General features: G+C 35.0%; 1 protein-coding gene across 1 annotated transcript in view; it reads right to left on the bottom strand.

Annotated features, from left to right (window-relative positions):
- MALRD1 (MAM and LDL receptor class A domain containing 1) overlaps positions 1–13,471 on the bottom strand; it is a 761,302-nt gene that overhangs the window by 637,555 nt on the left and 110,276 nt on the right. The window contains 1 exon segment of the mRNA XM_055332672.1: positions 5,117–5,237. Coding sequence (XP_055188647.1) covers positions 5,117–5,237 — 121 coding nt within the window.

Consider the following 13,471-nt stretch of genomic DNA (forward strand, 5'->3'; position numbering starts at 1 on the left):
ATTGTGATACTTTCAGCTTTTGTTTTAAAAATTGCTTTGACCATTTGGAGTCTTTTGTGGTTCCATATATATTTTAGAATTTTTTTTTATTTCTATGAAAAATGCTCTTGGCATTTTCATAGGGACTGTATTAAATCTGTAGATTGTTTTGGATAGTATAGATATTTCAACAATATTTGTTCTTCCAATCCATGGGCAAAGAATATTTTTCCATTTATTTGTGTTGTATTCAATTTCTTTCACCAGGGTTTTATAGTTTTGAGAGGGACAGGTCCTTCAACTGTTTGGTTAAGTTTATTCCCTGGTATCTTATTATATTAGGTGCAATCTATTGAATGGGAGAAGATATTTGTAAATGGTTTATCTAAAAAAGATTTAATATCCAAAACATATAAACAACTTATACTCCACACCAAAAAATAAAGCCAAGTAATCCAATTTAAAAATGGGCAGGGAAAAAAATGGGCAGGAGACATGAACAGACATTTCTCCAAAGGCAGCATCCAGATGGCCAATAGGTACATAAAAAAATGCTGAACATCTTTCATCATCAAGGAAGTACAAATCAAAACTACAAGATACTACCTCATATTTGCCAGAGTATCTAAAATCAAAAACACAGGAAACAAATATTGGCAAGGATGTGGAAAAAAAAAAAAATGAACCCTTGTACATGGTTGGTAGGAATGCAAACTGGTGCAGCTACTGTGGAAAACAGTATGAAACTTCTTCAAAAAGCTAAAAATAGAACTACCCTATGATCCAGTAATCCCACTACTCAGTAGTCATCCAAAGAACACAAATACAAAAAGAGAGATGTGCCCATATGTTTATAGCAGAATTATTACAAATAGCCAAACTTCCGTAGTCAAACTATGGAAAACAGCCCAATATCCATTGACCAATGAGTAGATAAAGAAGATGTGGTATAAGATAAACTCAAAGATAAACTAAAAATGGATGAAAGATCTAAATGTGAGACAAGAATCCATCAGAATCCTAGAGGAGAACACAGGCAACACCCTTTTTGAACTTGGCCACAGGCAGCACCCTTTTTGAACTTGGCCACAGCAACTTCTTGCAAGATACATGTAATGAAGGCAAAGGAAACAAAAGCAAAAATGAATTACTGGGACTTCATCAAGATAAAAGAAACAGTCAACAAAACTAAAAGACAACCTACAGAATGGGAGAAGATATTTGCAAATGACGTATCACATAAAGGGCTAGTTTCCAAGATCTATAAAGAACTTATTAAACTCAACAGCAAAGAAACAAACAATCCAATCATGAAATGCGCAAAAGACATGAACAGAAATTTCACCAAAGAAGACATAGACATGGCCAACAAGCACATGAGAGAATGCTCTGCATCACTTGTCATTAGGGAAATACAAATCAGAACCACAATGAGATACCACCTCACACCAGTGAAAATGGTGAAAATTAACAAGACAGGAAACAACAAAAGTTGGAGAGCATGTGGAGACAGGGGAACCCTCTTGCACTGTTGGTGGGAATTTGAACTGGTGCAGCCATTCTGGAAAACTGTGTGGAGGTTCCTCAAAGAGTTAAAAATAGAACTGCCCTATGACCCGGCAATTGGATTGCTGGGGATTTACCCCAAAGATACAGATGCAGTGAAACTCTGGGACACCTACACCCCAATGTTTATAGCAGCAATGTCCACAATAGCCAAACTGTGGAAGGAGCCTCAGCGTCCATCAAAAGATGAATGGATAAAGAAGATGTGGTCTATGTATACAATGGAATTTTACCAGCCATTAGAAATGACAAATACCCATCATTTGCTTCAATGTGGATGGAACTGGAGGGTATTATACTGAGTGAAATAAGTCAATCAGAGAAGGACAAACATTATATGGTCTCTTTCATTTGGGGAATATAAAAAATAGTGAAAGGGAGTAAAGGGGAAAGGAGAGGAAAGTAGTGGGAAATATCAGAAAGGGAGACAGAACATGAGAGACCCCTAACTCTGGGAAACAAACAAGGGGTAGTGGAAAGGGAAGGTGGCCAGGGGGATGGGGTGACTGGTGACAGGCACTGAGGGGGGGCACTTGACGGGATGAGCACTGGGTATTATGCTATATGTTGGCAAAACATATGTTGCTCTATGTTTTTATATATAAAGTTTTTTTTAAAAAAAGAAGATGTGGTATAGATATACAGTGGAATACTATTCAGCCATAAAAAAACAATAAAAATTCGCCACTTCTAATAAAATGGATAAAGCTAGAGATCATAATGCTAAGCAAAATAAGTCGGAGAAAAAGAAATACCATAGATTTCACTCATCTGTGGGATTTAAGAAATAAAACAAATGAGCAAAGGGAAAAAGAGAGAAAAACCAAGAAACAGACTCTTAACTCCAGAGAACAGACTGATGGTTACAGGTCACCAGGTGGGAATAAATGAAACACGTGATGGGGAATAAGGAGAGCACTTGTTCTAATGAGGAATGGGTGTCGGTGTCATATGCAACTGTTGAATCGCTATATTATAAACCTGAAACTAATATAACACTGTATGTTAACTATGTCAGAATTAATTTTTTTAAAAAGTCAATAGTAGGCTAACTGTACATCATAAGGACTACATTGCTCACCTCACTGCATCTCATCAAGTAAGCATTTTATCAACTCATATCACAAGGGTAATTATAGTAAAATATTTTGAGAAAGAGACTACATTCACATCACTTACATAGCAGTACACTATTATAATTGTTCTACTATTGTTAATCTTCTACTGTTCCTAACTTACAAATTAAGTTTTATCATAGATATGTACATATAGGAAAAAAAAACATAGCATACATACATATCTGTGGTTTCAGGCATCCATGGGGGGTCTTGGAATGTATCCCCTGTGGATAAGAGGGACGGGAAACCACTGCACACACAAATCTCAGCCAAATGATAAAGTAGTAACATGACTAAGTGATTAAAGTACTGGCTCACCACAACTGGCTTCATCTGTTCTATTTGGGCTGTCAGATGGAAAAATCACAGAATTTGCTGGATGAAATGTAGCCTGTATCCTCATGTAATACAAATCCAACTTCAAAATTAAGAGATGGACAAAACATACTCTTCTCCTTCAATAAATAAATGGAATACATAATTATTTTATGAACACTAGTTTTTAAATATGCTAAGGACACAGAAGCTAGATAATAAAAAGGCAGAGTTAGAGTATAGTTTTCTTTTTTCATTCCGTTTTGCTTCAAATGTATAGGGAAGGCACTAGGATTGCTCTGAAGTGTGACAGCCATTTGCATGACGATTAAAGCCTTCAAAGGCTTTAATTAAACACAAGGTCTAGATTAATCTCTGGCCATTCTGCCCTGCATATAAAACATAATTTAATACCAGTGGGATTTGCCTTATTTTTTAATGCCTATTTCAATTGCATCCCTGAACTTCTGCTGGGTAATACTAAACTCCACAAAAAAAGATCTTATAATTATCTATTGGAAAAATTTGCAAAAACAGTAAGAAAGGTTTTCTTTTCTCCTCATGTACAACAGTTGGCCTTTCAGGAAAAATTCCTATACTTTTGATCTAATTAGAATTATACTCTAACCAGCAAAAACGGTGTTCAAATTGAAGCACACAAAAATTGAGTTTTGATTTAATTTCTGAAAACAGAATTCTCTGTGAGATCATGCACTTTCAGAGACTTCTGCTAAGGTTAATTTTGGTGATAATTTAAAACTTTTAACCACTCTCTTGCCTCCAGTTACATTCTATTCAATGTCAACTTTCTGTCATTCCAATTCTGGTGATGTGGTATTTGATTAGAGAAGGAAAATGTTTAATTAAGAAACAGAAATAAGGTAATGCTGGTTAACCCTCAAAAGCTCATTAATCATTAAATCTCTTGTTCTACATTCCTCCATTCTTCAATGTCTATCAGAACCAAATACATACACATAGGTTAGAAAGGTTTATTATAAGTTCAGAACACACATTCTGAATAAACACACAGCACCATACAAAGTTAGTACAAAGAATTATACAATCTCAACAATGAAAGAAGCCTTGAGTAAAGGATTACTAATTAAAAGTTCTTTAATCTACTTCCCAATCCAGACTTTTATCCTCCTATATTATCATTGATCACTGCCTTAAGCTCAGGTAATAATTCAACTTCTCCACTTACTAAATATCATTTAATGAAACATAACTTCAGAAGATACAACGTGCCTAACTTCTAAATGAAAATAATGTTCATGTATATGGATAAAGAAAAATAAAGTATGAGCATTTTCAGGCAAAATGTTTAATGTTGTCTATCCACGAACAGACTCTGGGATAGGAGTGATCAAAGAGAAACATCAATCAGTGTTAAAATGACAAAGTAACTGCAGGCACGATGCACACTGTTTCAATTCATTCTCAGAACCTAAATAATGGATAGACTTTCAAAAATGCCTACTTGACTTTTTGGGATTCATTTTTATAACAATCATTCTGCCCCTTAATTGAAATGCTCTACAAAATATTTAGTCAAAGAATTAGACAAATTCCATCTATTACTTGAAAATATTATGTTCTTAATTTAAACAGAATTTCAGGATCAAGACAAATTTTGGCTGGCCTTAAGTCACTTTTCCAAACACAGTAAGTTTTTTTTTTTTAACTCCTAGGTGGTTCTGAAATATGAATTTCATTATATACTCATTCGAAGTGCCAAACAAAATTAAAATACAATTAAATTTTATAGAAGTGTTTTTAAATTATGTAAAATAATTAAAAATACTTTCATAATTTTTATAACTAAAAAACTGTAAATTTTAGCCACAAGCACAGAGTATTATGGAAGTGTCTCTAAGGCCTAGGCTGTGATATAGCATATAGATACTCTAGTAATATGTTTTAGTTTTTGAGGATATGTGATATAACCTACATCCTGGTATTCACTCTAGTAATAGGTTTTAGTTTTTGAGAATATGTGATATAACCTACATCCTGGTATTCACTATTAGTGAGCTATATTACTGAAGGACTCTAATATGTTTTAAATTTTGGTAGCAGGAGGAAGTAATTATTTCAATGTTTAAAACTTCAGTGAACACTAGAAAAAACTTAACCTTTCTTTAGTATGCTGGTATCTGGAAGTGATTTATCAGAAATTTCACATTCCTGGCTCATACTAATGTCATCTAGAGCAACAGTAGCATTTGATGATAAAACAGTAGCTTCTAAAATCAACTACAATTACAGAAAAACAAATTATTAAAAATATACCATAAATGTCTTACAATCATATATCTTTGTTTAAAGAAGCTTATTTGCATTTGTCCCACCTTCCTAATTTTAGAAAACTGTTTTGACCAGAACGTTCAAATTATAAATTTATAAAGTCATAACAGCTTTGACAGAATCTTATGTAACCTTAATGTCTTAGGTAACCTTGTTTCCATTAAAAGTTGAAATATTCATCACTCCTGAAGGGTTGCCTTCCCATTGGAGCTATTAAGAGTCGTATGCATTTAAAATGAGCTCTTTGGGGTAATCAACTGTGTGGTTTACAACTCAATTTAATTGAGATATGAATTCATTTGTAATGGGTCTGCTGGAGGCAATGATTCATTTTTAAATCAGAATATTTAAATACTAATATATATTATATATACATATACAGATACCTACTTAGTGAGGTAAAACAGAATCAATAACCACGTACAGTGGTTAATAATATTCATAAGTTAAAGCACTCAGGCATCTATTTCAGTTTAATTTATTCTAACACTCTGAATAATGACTGATCTAATTTGTTTTCTTTCTTGTTAATCACATTATTATGTTGTTAATCTACCACTTTAAAAAAGAGAGAGAAAAATTATATCTGGAGTCTTAAAGATATGTAGCAGGACCACTAGTCCCGGGACACAGTAGGTGGTACATCTCCATCTTACCAGAGAGGACCTCACATCCCAAATATCTTACAATTTACTTGGTATGATGCATTAACAACTAAACTACACCAGAATTGCTATACAAAAAGATATGTATAGGATACCAGGAGAAGAGAAGAAAAACACTTTACTACTTTTGCTGAGAATGTGAGGTAAAATTTGAAAAGAAGTTGGTAAAAATACTAATTACCTAACAACCAATAATTATCTAATAATAGCTCCTCAGTTATAAGTGCTGTTTCAGATTCTGTTAGAGAAACTGGTAACATCACAAGCAAAAGCAATGAGAGGTTATAATGTATGGTACATTTAGAACACTTTGGAGGTTATAGGATGATGGGTTTGGAGATGAGCTATCCCAAAATATGACACACCATGGTATAATGAATATTTCAAGCTGAAGGAATTTAAGACACAGTATGTGCAGGATGGACTTTCTGATTTTTTCCGCTGCAGTGGATCATAATGCCCTCACGTGAGAGGTGTCCTCTGTATAACTGGAGAAAGGAAGCATCCTTATTTTGGAAGATGAAAGGACAGATAAGCAGAGGAAGCCGAATTTTAGCCTGGCTAAGTTTCTCCCAGTTTATTACACTTAGCTTATATGCTTTGATCCATCATATCTTTCCATGACTGTCCACTCTTCTTCAAACCTTGCATAAAAGGCTTAGAATTAACAATTTCTTTATTAACTGGTCTTTTTGTCCTTATTAAGGCTCCAGTGTCATGTAAGACATTAAATAATTCTGTATGCTTTCTCCTTCAATCTGCTTTGTTAGTTTAATTTTCAGACCCAGCCAGGAACCACGAAAGGTCCAGGGAAAATGTTTTCCTCCTATACCTAGGAATATAGGATTTTAAGAGGACAATAAATTAAGTAATAGATGGAACTGGTTGTAAGAAATGGTGCAGCCCAATTAGGGGGCAATTTGATGTTATCTATTAAGAAGAAAAATAGCACAAAGTACAAAAATTAACCCCACTTCTCAGCATTTAATCTAAAGAGACACTCATAGACATGTACATGAAGGCCTGTTCAGGAATGTTTACCTCAATGTTGGTTTTGAGAGCAAATAAATGGAAACAATTTAAAGGTGAATCCCAAATAAATAAATAAATAAATAAATAAATAAATACATAGTTCTACAGACCATGGATAACCATTCCAGTTAAAAAAATACTGTCTCTGTGCTGATATGGAAAGAACCCCAATATGTGTTTCTAAGTGAAAAATTACAGAAAAAAAGTTTATGATAGGATACTACTTAGGCTAAAAACATAATGGCTTAGATTACTAGATACAGTGGTTCATACATATACATCACATAAATAGAATAGGGTCCAGAAGTAAAAATGAACTAATGTCTACACTAACCTCAAGATAAAGACATAATAAGAGGCGAAGGAGGTCAGGAGAGACCATTGCCTTTATCTGCAATTTTTGGTACTTTGTAATGAGATGTCTATAATTTTAAGATTTTTAAAATTCTGATTTGAACTGGTTTTTGGTAGAGTCTTAACCAACTAAGAAATCTGGCCTTCATACGTAAGGCAGGAAACAGTTTTTAAAGAAGGATTTTGATAAAATATCCACAGGCATTGTTACTGAAAAATATATTATGCCTAAACCATTAAGTTATTGTAATTTATTTTGGACAGCTTTAATTTTGAAAGATTTTTCCTTATTACTAGAACTCATCCCAGACTGAAATCAATTAAAATTCAGATACTTAATTCTTCAAACTCATTAGACAAGTCTTTATTGACCATTGTATTTTAAGCCCTGCACAACTTTTTAAAAAGTGAGGACCAAGAATGTTTGGGGCACTTCTCTGTGCCTCTAGAGAGGTATATGGAGTAGGTGGGACTCTACAAGTTGAAATAGAATTGTGGAATAGGTATGTAAAATATGGTTATATCATTTTGTCTCAAAGAAAGCACCAGACTTGTAGATATTCACATTAAAATGTTAAAATAAAACTACTTCCAAAGCGAAATAAAAATATGAGGTCATCTAACCTCTGCTTGTTTACTTCTTTATAATTAAACACAGAACTCTAAAATGAGAAATTCTAATTCTACCATGAATTGAAATCTTCCAAATTTAAAAAAGAATAAAAACAACTTCTATCTGTAAATATACCATTTGATGATTCCAAAATCTTTTTGGCTATTTGTTTTTTTATTGCTTATTTCAACTAAGCCAATCTTTTGATTTGTGACCAAAGGCAGTTTTCCCTTGGGAAATACAGGACCAATTAATAATCAGTGAGAAAGAGTTCATGCAGAAGAAATGTTTCAACCATGTGTATTTCAGTTACAAATGAAGGAAAAGTGAAAAACCTCATTTTTTAAGATTCTTAAGGAAATCTGGGAATTTAAATTCCAAGTTATATGCAGAGGGCTCTCCCTTCTAAAACTCCTTTTAAGGATCTTGCTGATAATTTGTTTTATTCAGTGATAATATAGTACTTCCTGAAAGAGAAAATTCATGCCTTGTTTTTGTTTTCAGGAACCAAACAACTTATAAATGTTGCTTACAATCAAATGATAATATATATATATATATATATATATATATATATATATATATATATATGAAAAACCAAGGTAAGCATTTCCAGAGAAATACTCAATTAGCATATTTAAGATTTTGGTTCTTTGATATCTTGTTTTTTTTTTAAAGGAATAACAAGAAAATATATGAATCTAAGAGGAAATGGAGAAAGTAGGAATAAGAAAAACTGAAATATAGGGACGCCTGGGTGGCTTAGCAGTTGACTGTCTGCCTTCACCTCAGGATCCTGGGATCAAATCCCATACTGGGCTCCCCTCAGGAAGCCTGTTTCTCCTTCTGCCTGTGTCTCTGCCTCTCTGTGTCTCTCACGAATAAATAATTTTTTTAAAAAAAGAAAAACTGGAATATATTAATTTTTGAATGATGGTGTCAATAATAAGAGCAACCACAAACTTATTTAAAGCTTACTGCAAACCAAACACATTCACTTGTTTAAACCCTGTGAAGATGGTATTATTTTCATCCATTTTAAAGCAAAAGAAACAGAAGCTCCAAAGGTGAAGTAATTGGTTGAAGGTCATATATCTAATAAGAAAAAAATGTAACCTGAACCATTAATGATTAGGCTATACTGCACTGCTAGAATAAAATAAAAAAATAAATAACTAGTCTTTAGTAGATGCTGCAGAACAAAGCTGTCTCCTGTAACAATATTCAATGCAGTCCTAAATAAAGAGGGCTGAGGACATTGTAACTTTATAGACTAGACCAGCTTTTACTATTGTATTATAAATTTTACCCTTCACTGAATCTTCAAATAATGTCAGGAAATTATTATTGATTTATATCATGGACTGATAAAGAATGAACATGGTATCAATCATTGTGGAAAATCTCACAAAAGGGTCATTTCAAAATGAAGTCTAAAATATGACACAATTATGTATTAATAGGAAACTCAAGAAAAGTAGATCAGCTGGAAATCAATGGACAGTACTCAGAGAAAGAACCACCTTTAAATATTAAAACTAAGAGCAGTTAAGGGAAAAAGAAATTGTAAATGAAGTGAATATATTTCTGTAAAGGCTCAAAATATCCAATGAGCAGACCAAGTTAAAACAGATGGAAAATAATACTATTAACTATTTGACTTATATCCTTCCAATAAAAAAAATATAAGAAAGGGACCGATACTGAAATGGTGTTAATTTGCTGTTCTTGGGATGCCTAGGTGGCTCAGTGATTTAGCACCTGCCTTTGACTCAGGGTGTGATCCCGGAGTCCCAGGATCGAGTCCTGCATCAGGTTCCCCACAGGGAGCCTGTTTCTCACTCTGCCTGTGTCTCTGCCTCTCTCTCTGTGTGTCTCTCATGAATAAATAAACAAAATATTTTTGAAAAATTTTCTTGTTCTTATAAAGAACAAACCTTACCCTTTTCCAGCAGGAAGATTAAAAGCCCTACCTAAGTAAGGGTGCCTATTTTCTAAGAAACTCAAAGTGATTTGTAGTCTGTTGTGATGTCTACAAGAGACATCAAAAGTACCACACTGCATTAGAAGTTCATGGCTAGAAGGGGACACAGACGTCATCCAGGTTGATGCCTTTCTCCTTCCCGGTGTTTGGATTAGACTCCACTGTCTAAATATGTTCACAGTTTAGTCACATTGAAGGATAGTCAGGTGGTTACTGAGGTCACCCTTAAATGATTCGGTCCACTAAAGTGCCAAAGAAGCCCATTCCCAAGAACATAAACTTTAAATATTTGAATATTCAAAAGCTAGATTGACTATTTATAGAGTACCTTTTGCAACTGTTGTTGCTAAAAGAATGAAGTAGAATTGCACCTAGCTAGAATCCTCATGCATATTTTCATGTTTTTAAAAATGCATTTACAGAAACTAGGTTAAGGACAACATAAGATCTGCAATTTTTCTTCCAGCAGAAGACAAGAAAAGGAATAGAAATGGGTATAAAGAGGACCTGTATCTTTATGTGCAAACACGTATTAAAGTTATAAGGAAACAAAATGCTAATAGATCATTCTGATATGTGAATACAAAGATATCTGCCCCTCTCTGTATTGTCTACTTATTCGAAATATTTTATATATAGTGATAATATATTAAATACTACCCTGTGTACATATCTATGTGTGACTGTGTATATTTATGTATCGTGTGTGTGTGTCTACATGAAATCTGGACTGATTCACACCAGAATGTGAACACTGGCCTGCAATTCCTTACCTCAAGTCTTTGGGACCAGCTGGGTTTTGAAATTTGAACAGGTTGGAGTTGAGAATGTTAATTTGAGATACACCGTGTATATGACGTGATACCCTCAGTAGAGACTGGGGGCAGTAGTATCTAATCAAAAACATCTCCCTAAATGGCCTAAAGACCTCACACAGGTACAGGTGAGGTTAAGTTTTTCTTCTAAATTGTTTTTTCAAAAGCTTGCTGTTTTCTAAATTTTAATTTTCCAAATTTTTGGTTAGAGATTGGACCTAGGGTGCCCGGGTGGCTTAGTTGGTTAAGCATCTGCCTTTGACTCAGGTTATGATCTCATGGTCCTGGGATTGAGCTCCACATCAGGCTCCCTGCTCAGCAGGGAGTCTGCTTCTCCCTCTCCCTATGCTGTTCCCCCTGCTTTTGTTCTCTCTCGCTCACTGTCAAAATCTTTTATTTTTTAAAAAGAGAGAGATTGTGGACCTATAATGGGCTTCTTAAATGATGAAAACTGAAGGAATTCTTATTTCTGTTTCTTATTCACCTGCAGTTTCTAAAACAAACATACTACAGCCAAGTAATAGGACTAAGGGGGACAGAGCAGAGACTAAAAACTTCTCAGGGGTGAAATAAGACTTATAGCAAGAACCCAGAACCATGTGCTCCCCTCAAAGGCCATCACAATTAAGCAGAGGCTGACTGGGGGTAGATTAGGAACTCCAACTGGGGAGAGAGAAAAGTCAACATGGTAAACTGAGACTCCACAGACAGGAATGAAGATCTAGCAGAGCAGGGTTTTTTTGTTTTGTTTTGTTTTGTTTTGTTTTAGAAACACATCACAAATCCACTGCTGCCCAATTATAAAATCCTATCAAACCATTGGTCAACCTACAAACCAGTTGGTATGCCCCAGATAAAAAAGAGCAGTTTCACTTTGCACTGCAAAGCAAAACTCGAACCAGAACCCCAAAGGGGTTATCCAGAGGAATAAAGAGGTTACCTTCAAAAATGGTGATAGGTTAATGAGTGCCTGCAGGCTCAGAAAGGAATGGCAGGCATTTCAACTCAAAATGTTTCTAAAATAACTGGTTCTAGCAGAAGACATTCTGGTTTAGTTTCATTTTTTTTTTTTTTTTATTAAGAGCTTTAGACCAGCTTTAGGTTCACCGCAAAACTGAGGAGAAAGTATAGAATTTTCTCCTATAACTTCTGGCCCAACACACACACAGTCTCCCCATTATTAACATCTCCCGGAGTGCCTAGATGGCTCAGTTGAGCATCCAACTCATGATCTCAGCTCATGTCATGATCTCAGGGTTGTGAAATCCCAAGCCCCACATTGGGCTCTACTCTGGGAGTGAAGCCTGCATAGGATTCTCTCTCCCTCTCCCTCCATCCCCCTACCCCACGCTCTCTTGGAAAACAAAGGAAAAAACAAACCAAAAAATTCATCTCCTACTGGAGTGGGACATGTGTTACAAATGATGAACCATAAAAATCACCCAAGGCCCATTGTCTACATTATGGTCCATTCTCGATATTGTACATTCTATGGGCTTGGACAATGTATAACATTTGTCCATCATCAATCATATTATCATACAGAGTATTTTCACTGCCCTAAAAATCCTCTCTGCTCAGGACACCTGTGTGGCTCAGTGGTTGAGCATCTGCCTCTGGGTCAGGGTATGATCCTGGAGACCCGGGGTCAAGTCCCACATCAGGCTCCTTGCATGGACCCTGCTTCTCCCCCCTCTGCCTATTTATCTGCTTCTCTCTGTGTTTCTCATGAATAAATAAAATCTTTAAAAAATCCTCTCTGCTCTATCTATTCATCCCTCCTCTCTCCTTGCACCCAACCCCTGGCAACCACTGATCTTTTTACTTTCTCCCTGATTTTGCCTTTTCCAGAATGCTATATAGTTGGACTTAGAAAGAAAGTAGCCTTTTCAGGTTGGCTTCTTGCACTTAGTAATATGCACCTGAGGTTCCGCCATGTTTTTTCATGGCTTGATAGCTTATTTCTTTTTAGTGCTGAATGATATTCCATTGTCTGGAGGTAACACAGCTTATGTATCCATTCACCTACTGAAGAACATCTTGGGATACTTCTACATTTGGGCAATCATAAGGAAATCAGGAATAATTATTCAAGTGCACGTTTCTGTGTGGAAAAGGACATTCTGTTTAATTCCCAATAATGTCCATTAACAATGGACTCTCAAACATCTTCACACTGAGTTTCATTCTAACTAAATGCAAACCTAATGAAAATAATGTTATACAGAATATAAATAAATGAAGCAAGGGATCAGACTGTTCTGAGTTTATTTGTTCTGTCACATGTAATGGAGATTGGCATTTACATGATTCCATGACTGGCCTTTACTATTTTCCTATTAAGAGTTACAATTCATAGTATTCTTGTATTAGATGTGGGAGTGCAGTCATAAATATGGTCCTTGAGAATCAGGGAGTTTAGAGACCTGGGTAAAATAGCTTCTAATCTCTGAACCTAGAGTTCTGGTCAAGAGGAGACTTCCTTTCAAAACTAATATTTACTGTGGAGAGGTCTGCTGTTACCCTAATATTCCTCCCCATGAAAGTCAGGGACTTCTTGTCTCTTGCTGCTTTAAGGATCTTCTCTTTATCTTTGGAATTTGCAAGCTTCACTATTAAATGTCGAGGTGTTGAACGGTTTTTATTGATTTTAGGGGGGGATCTCTCTATTTCCTGGATCTGAATGCCTGTTTCCCTTCCCAGATTGGGAAAGTTTTCAG

The sequence above is a fragment of the Nyctereutes procyonoides genome, unplaced genomic scaffold (assembly GCF_905146905.1).
Source record: "Nyctereutes procyonoides isolate TBG_1078 unplaced genomic scaffold, NYPRO_anot_genome, whole genome shotgun sequence".
Classification (NCBI taxonomy): Eukaryota; Metazoa; Chordata; class Mammalia; order Carnivora; family Canidae; genus Nyctereutes; species Nyctereutes procyonoides.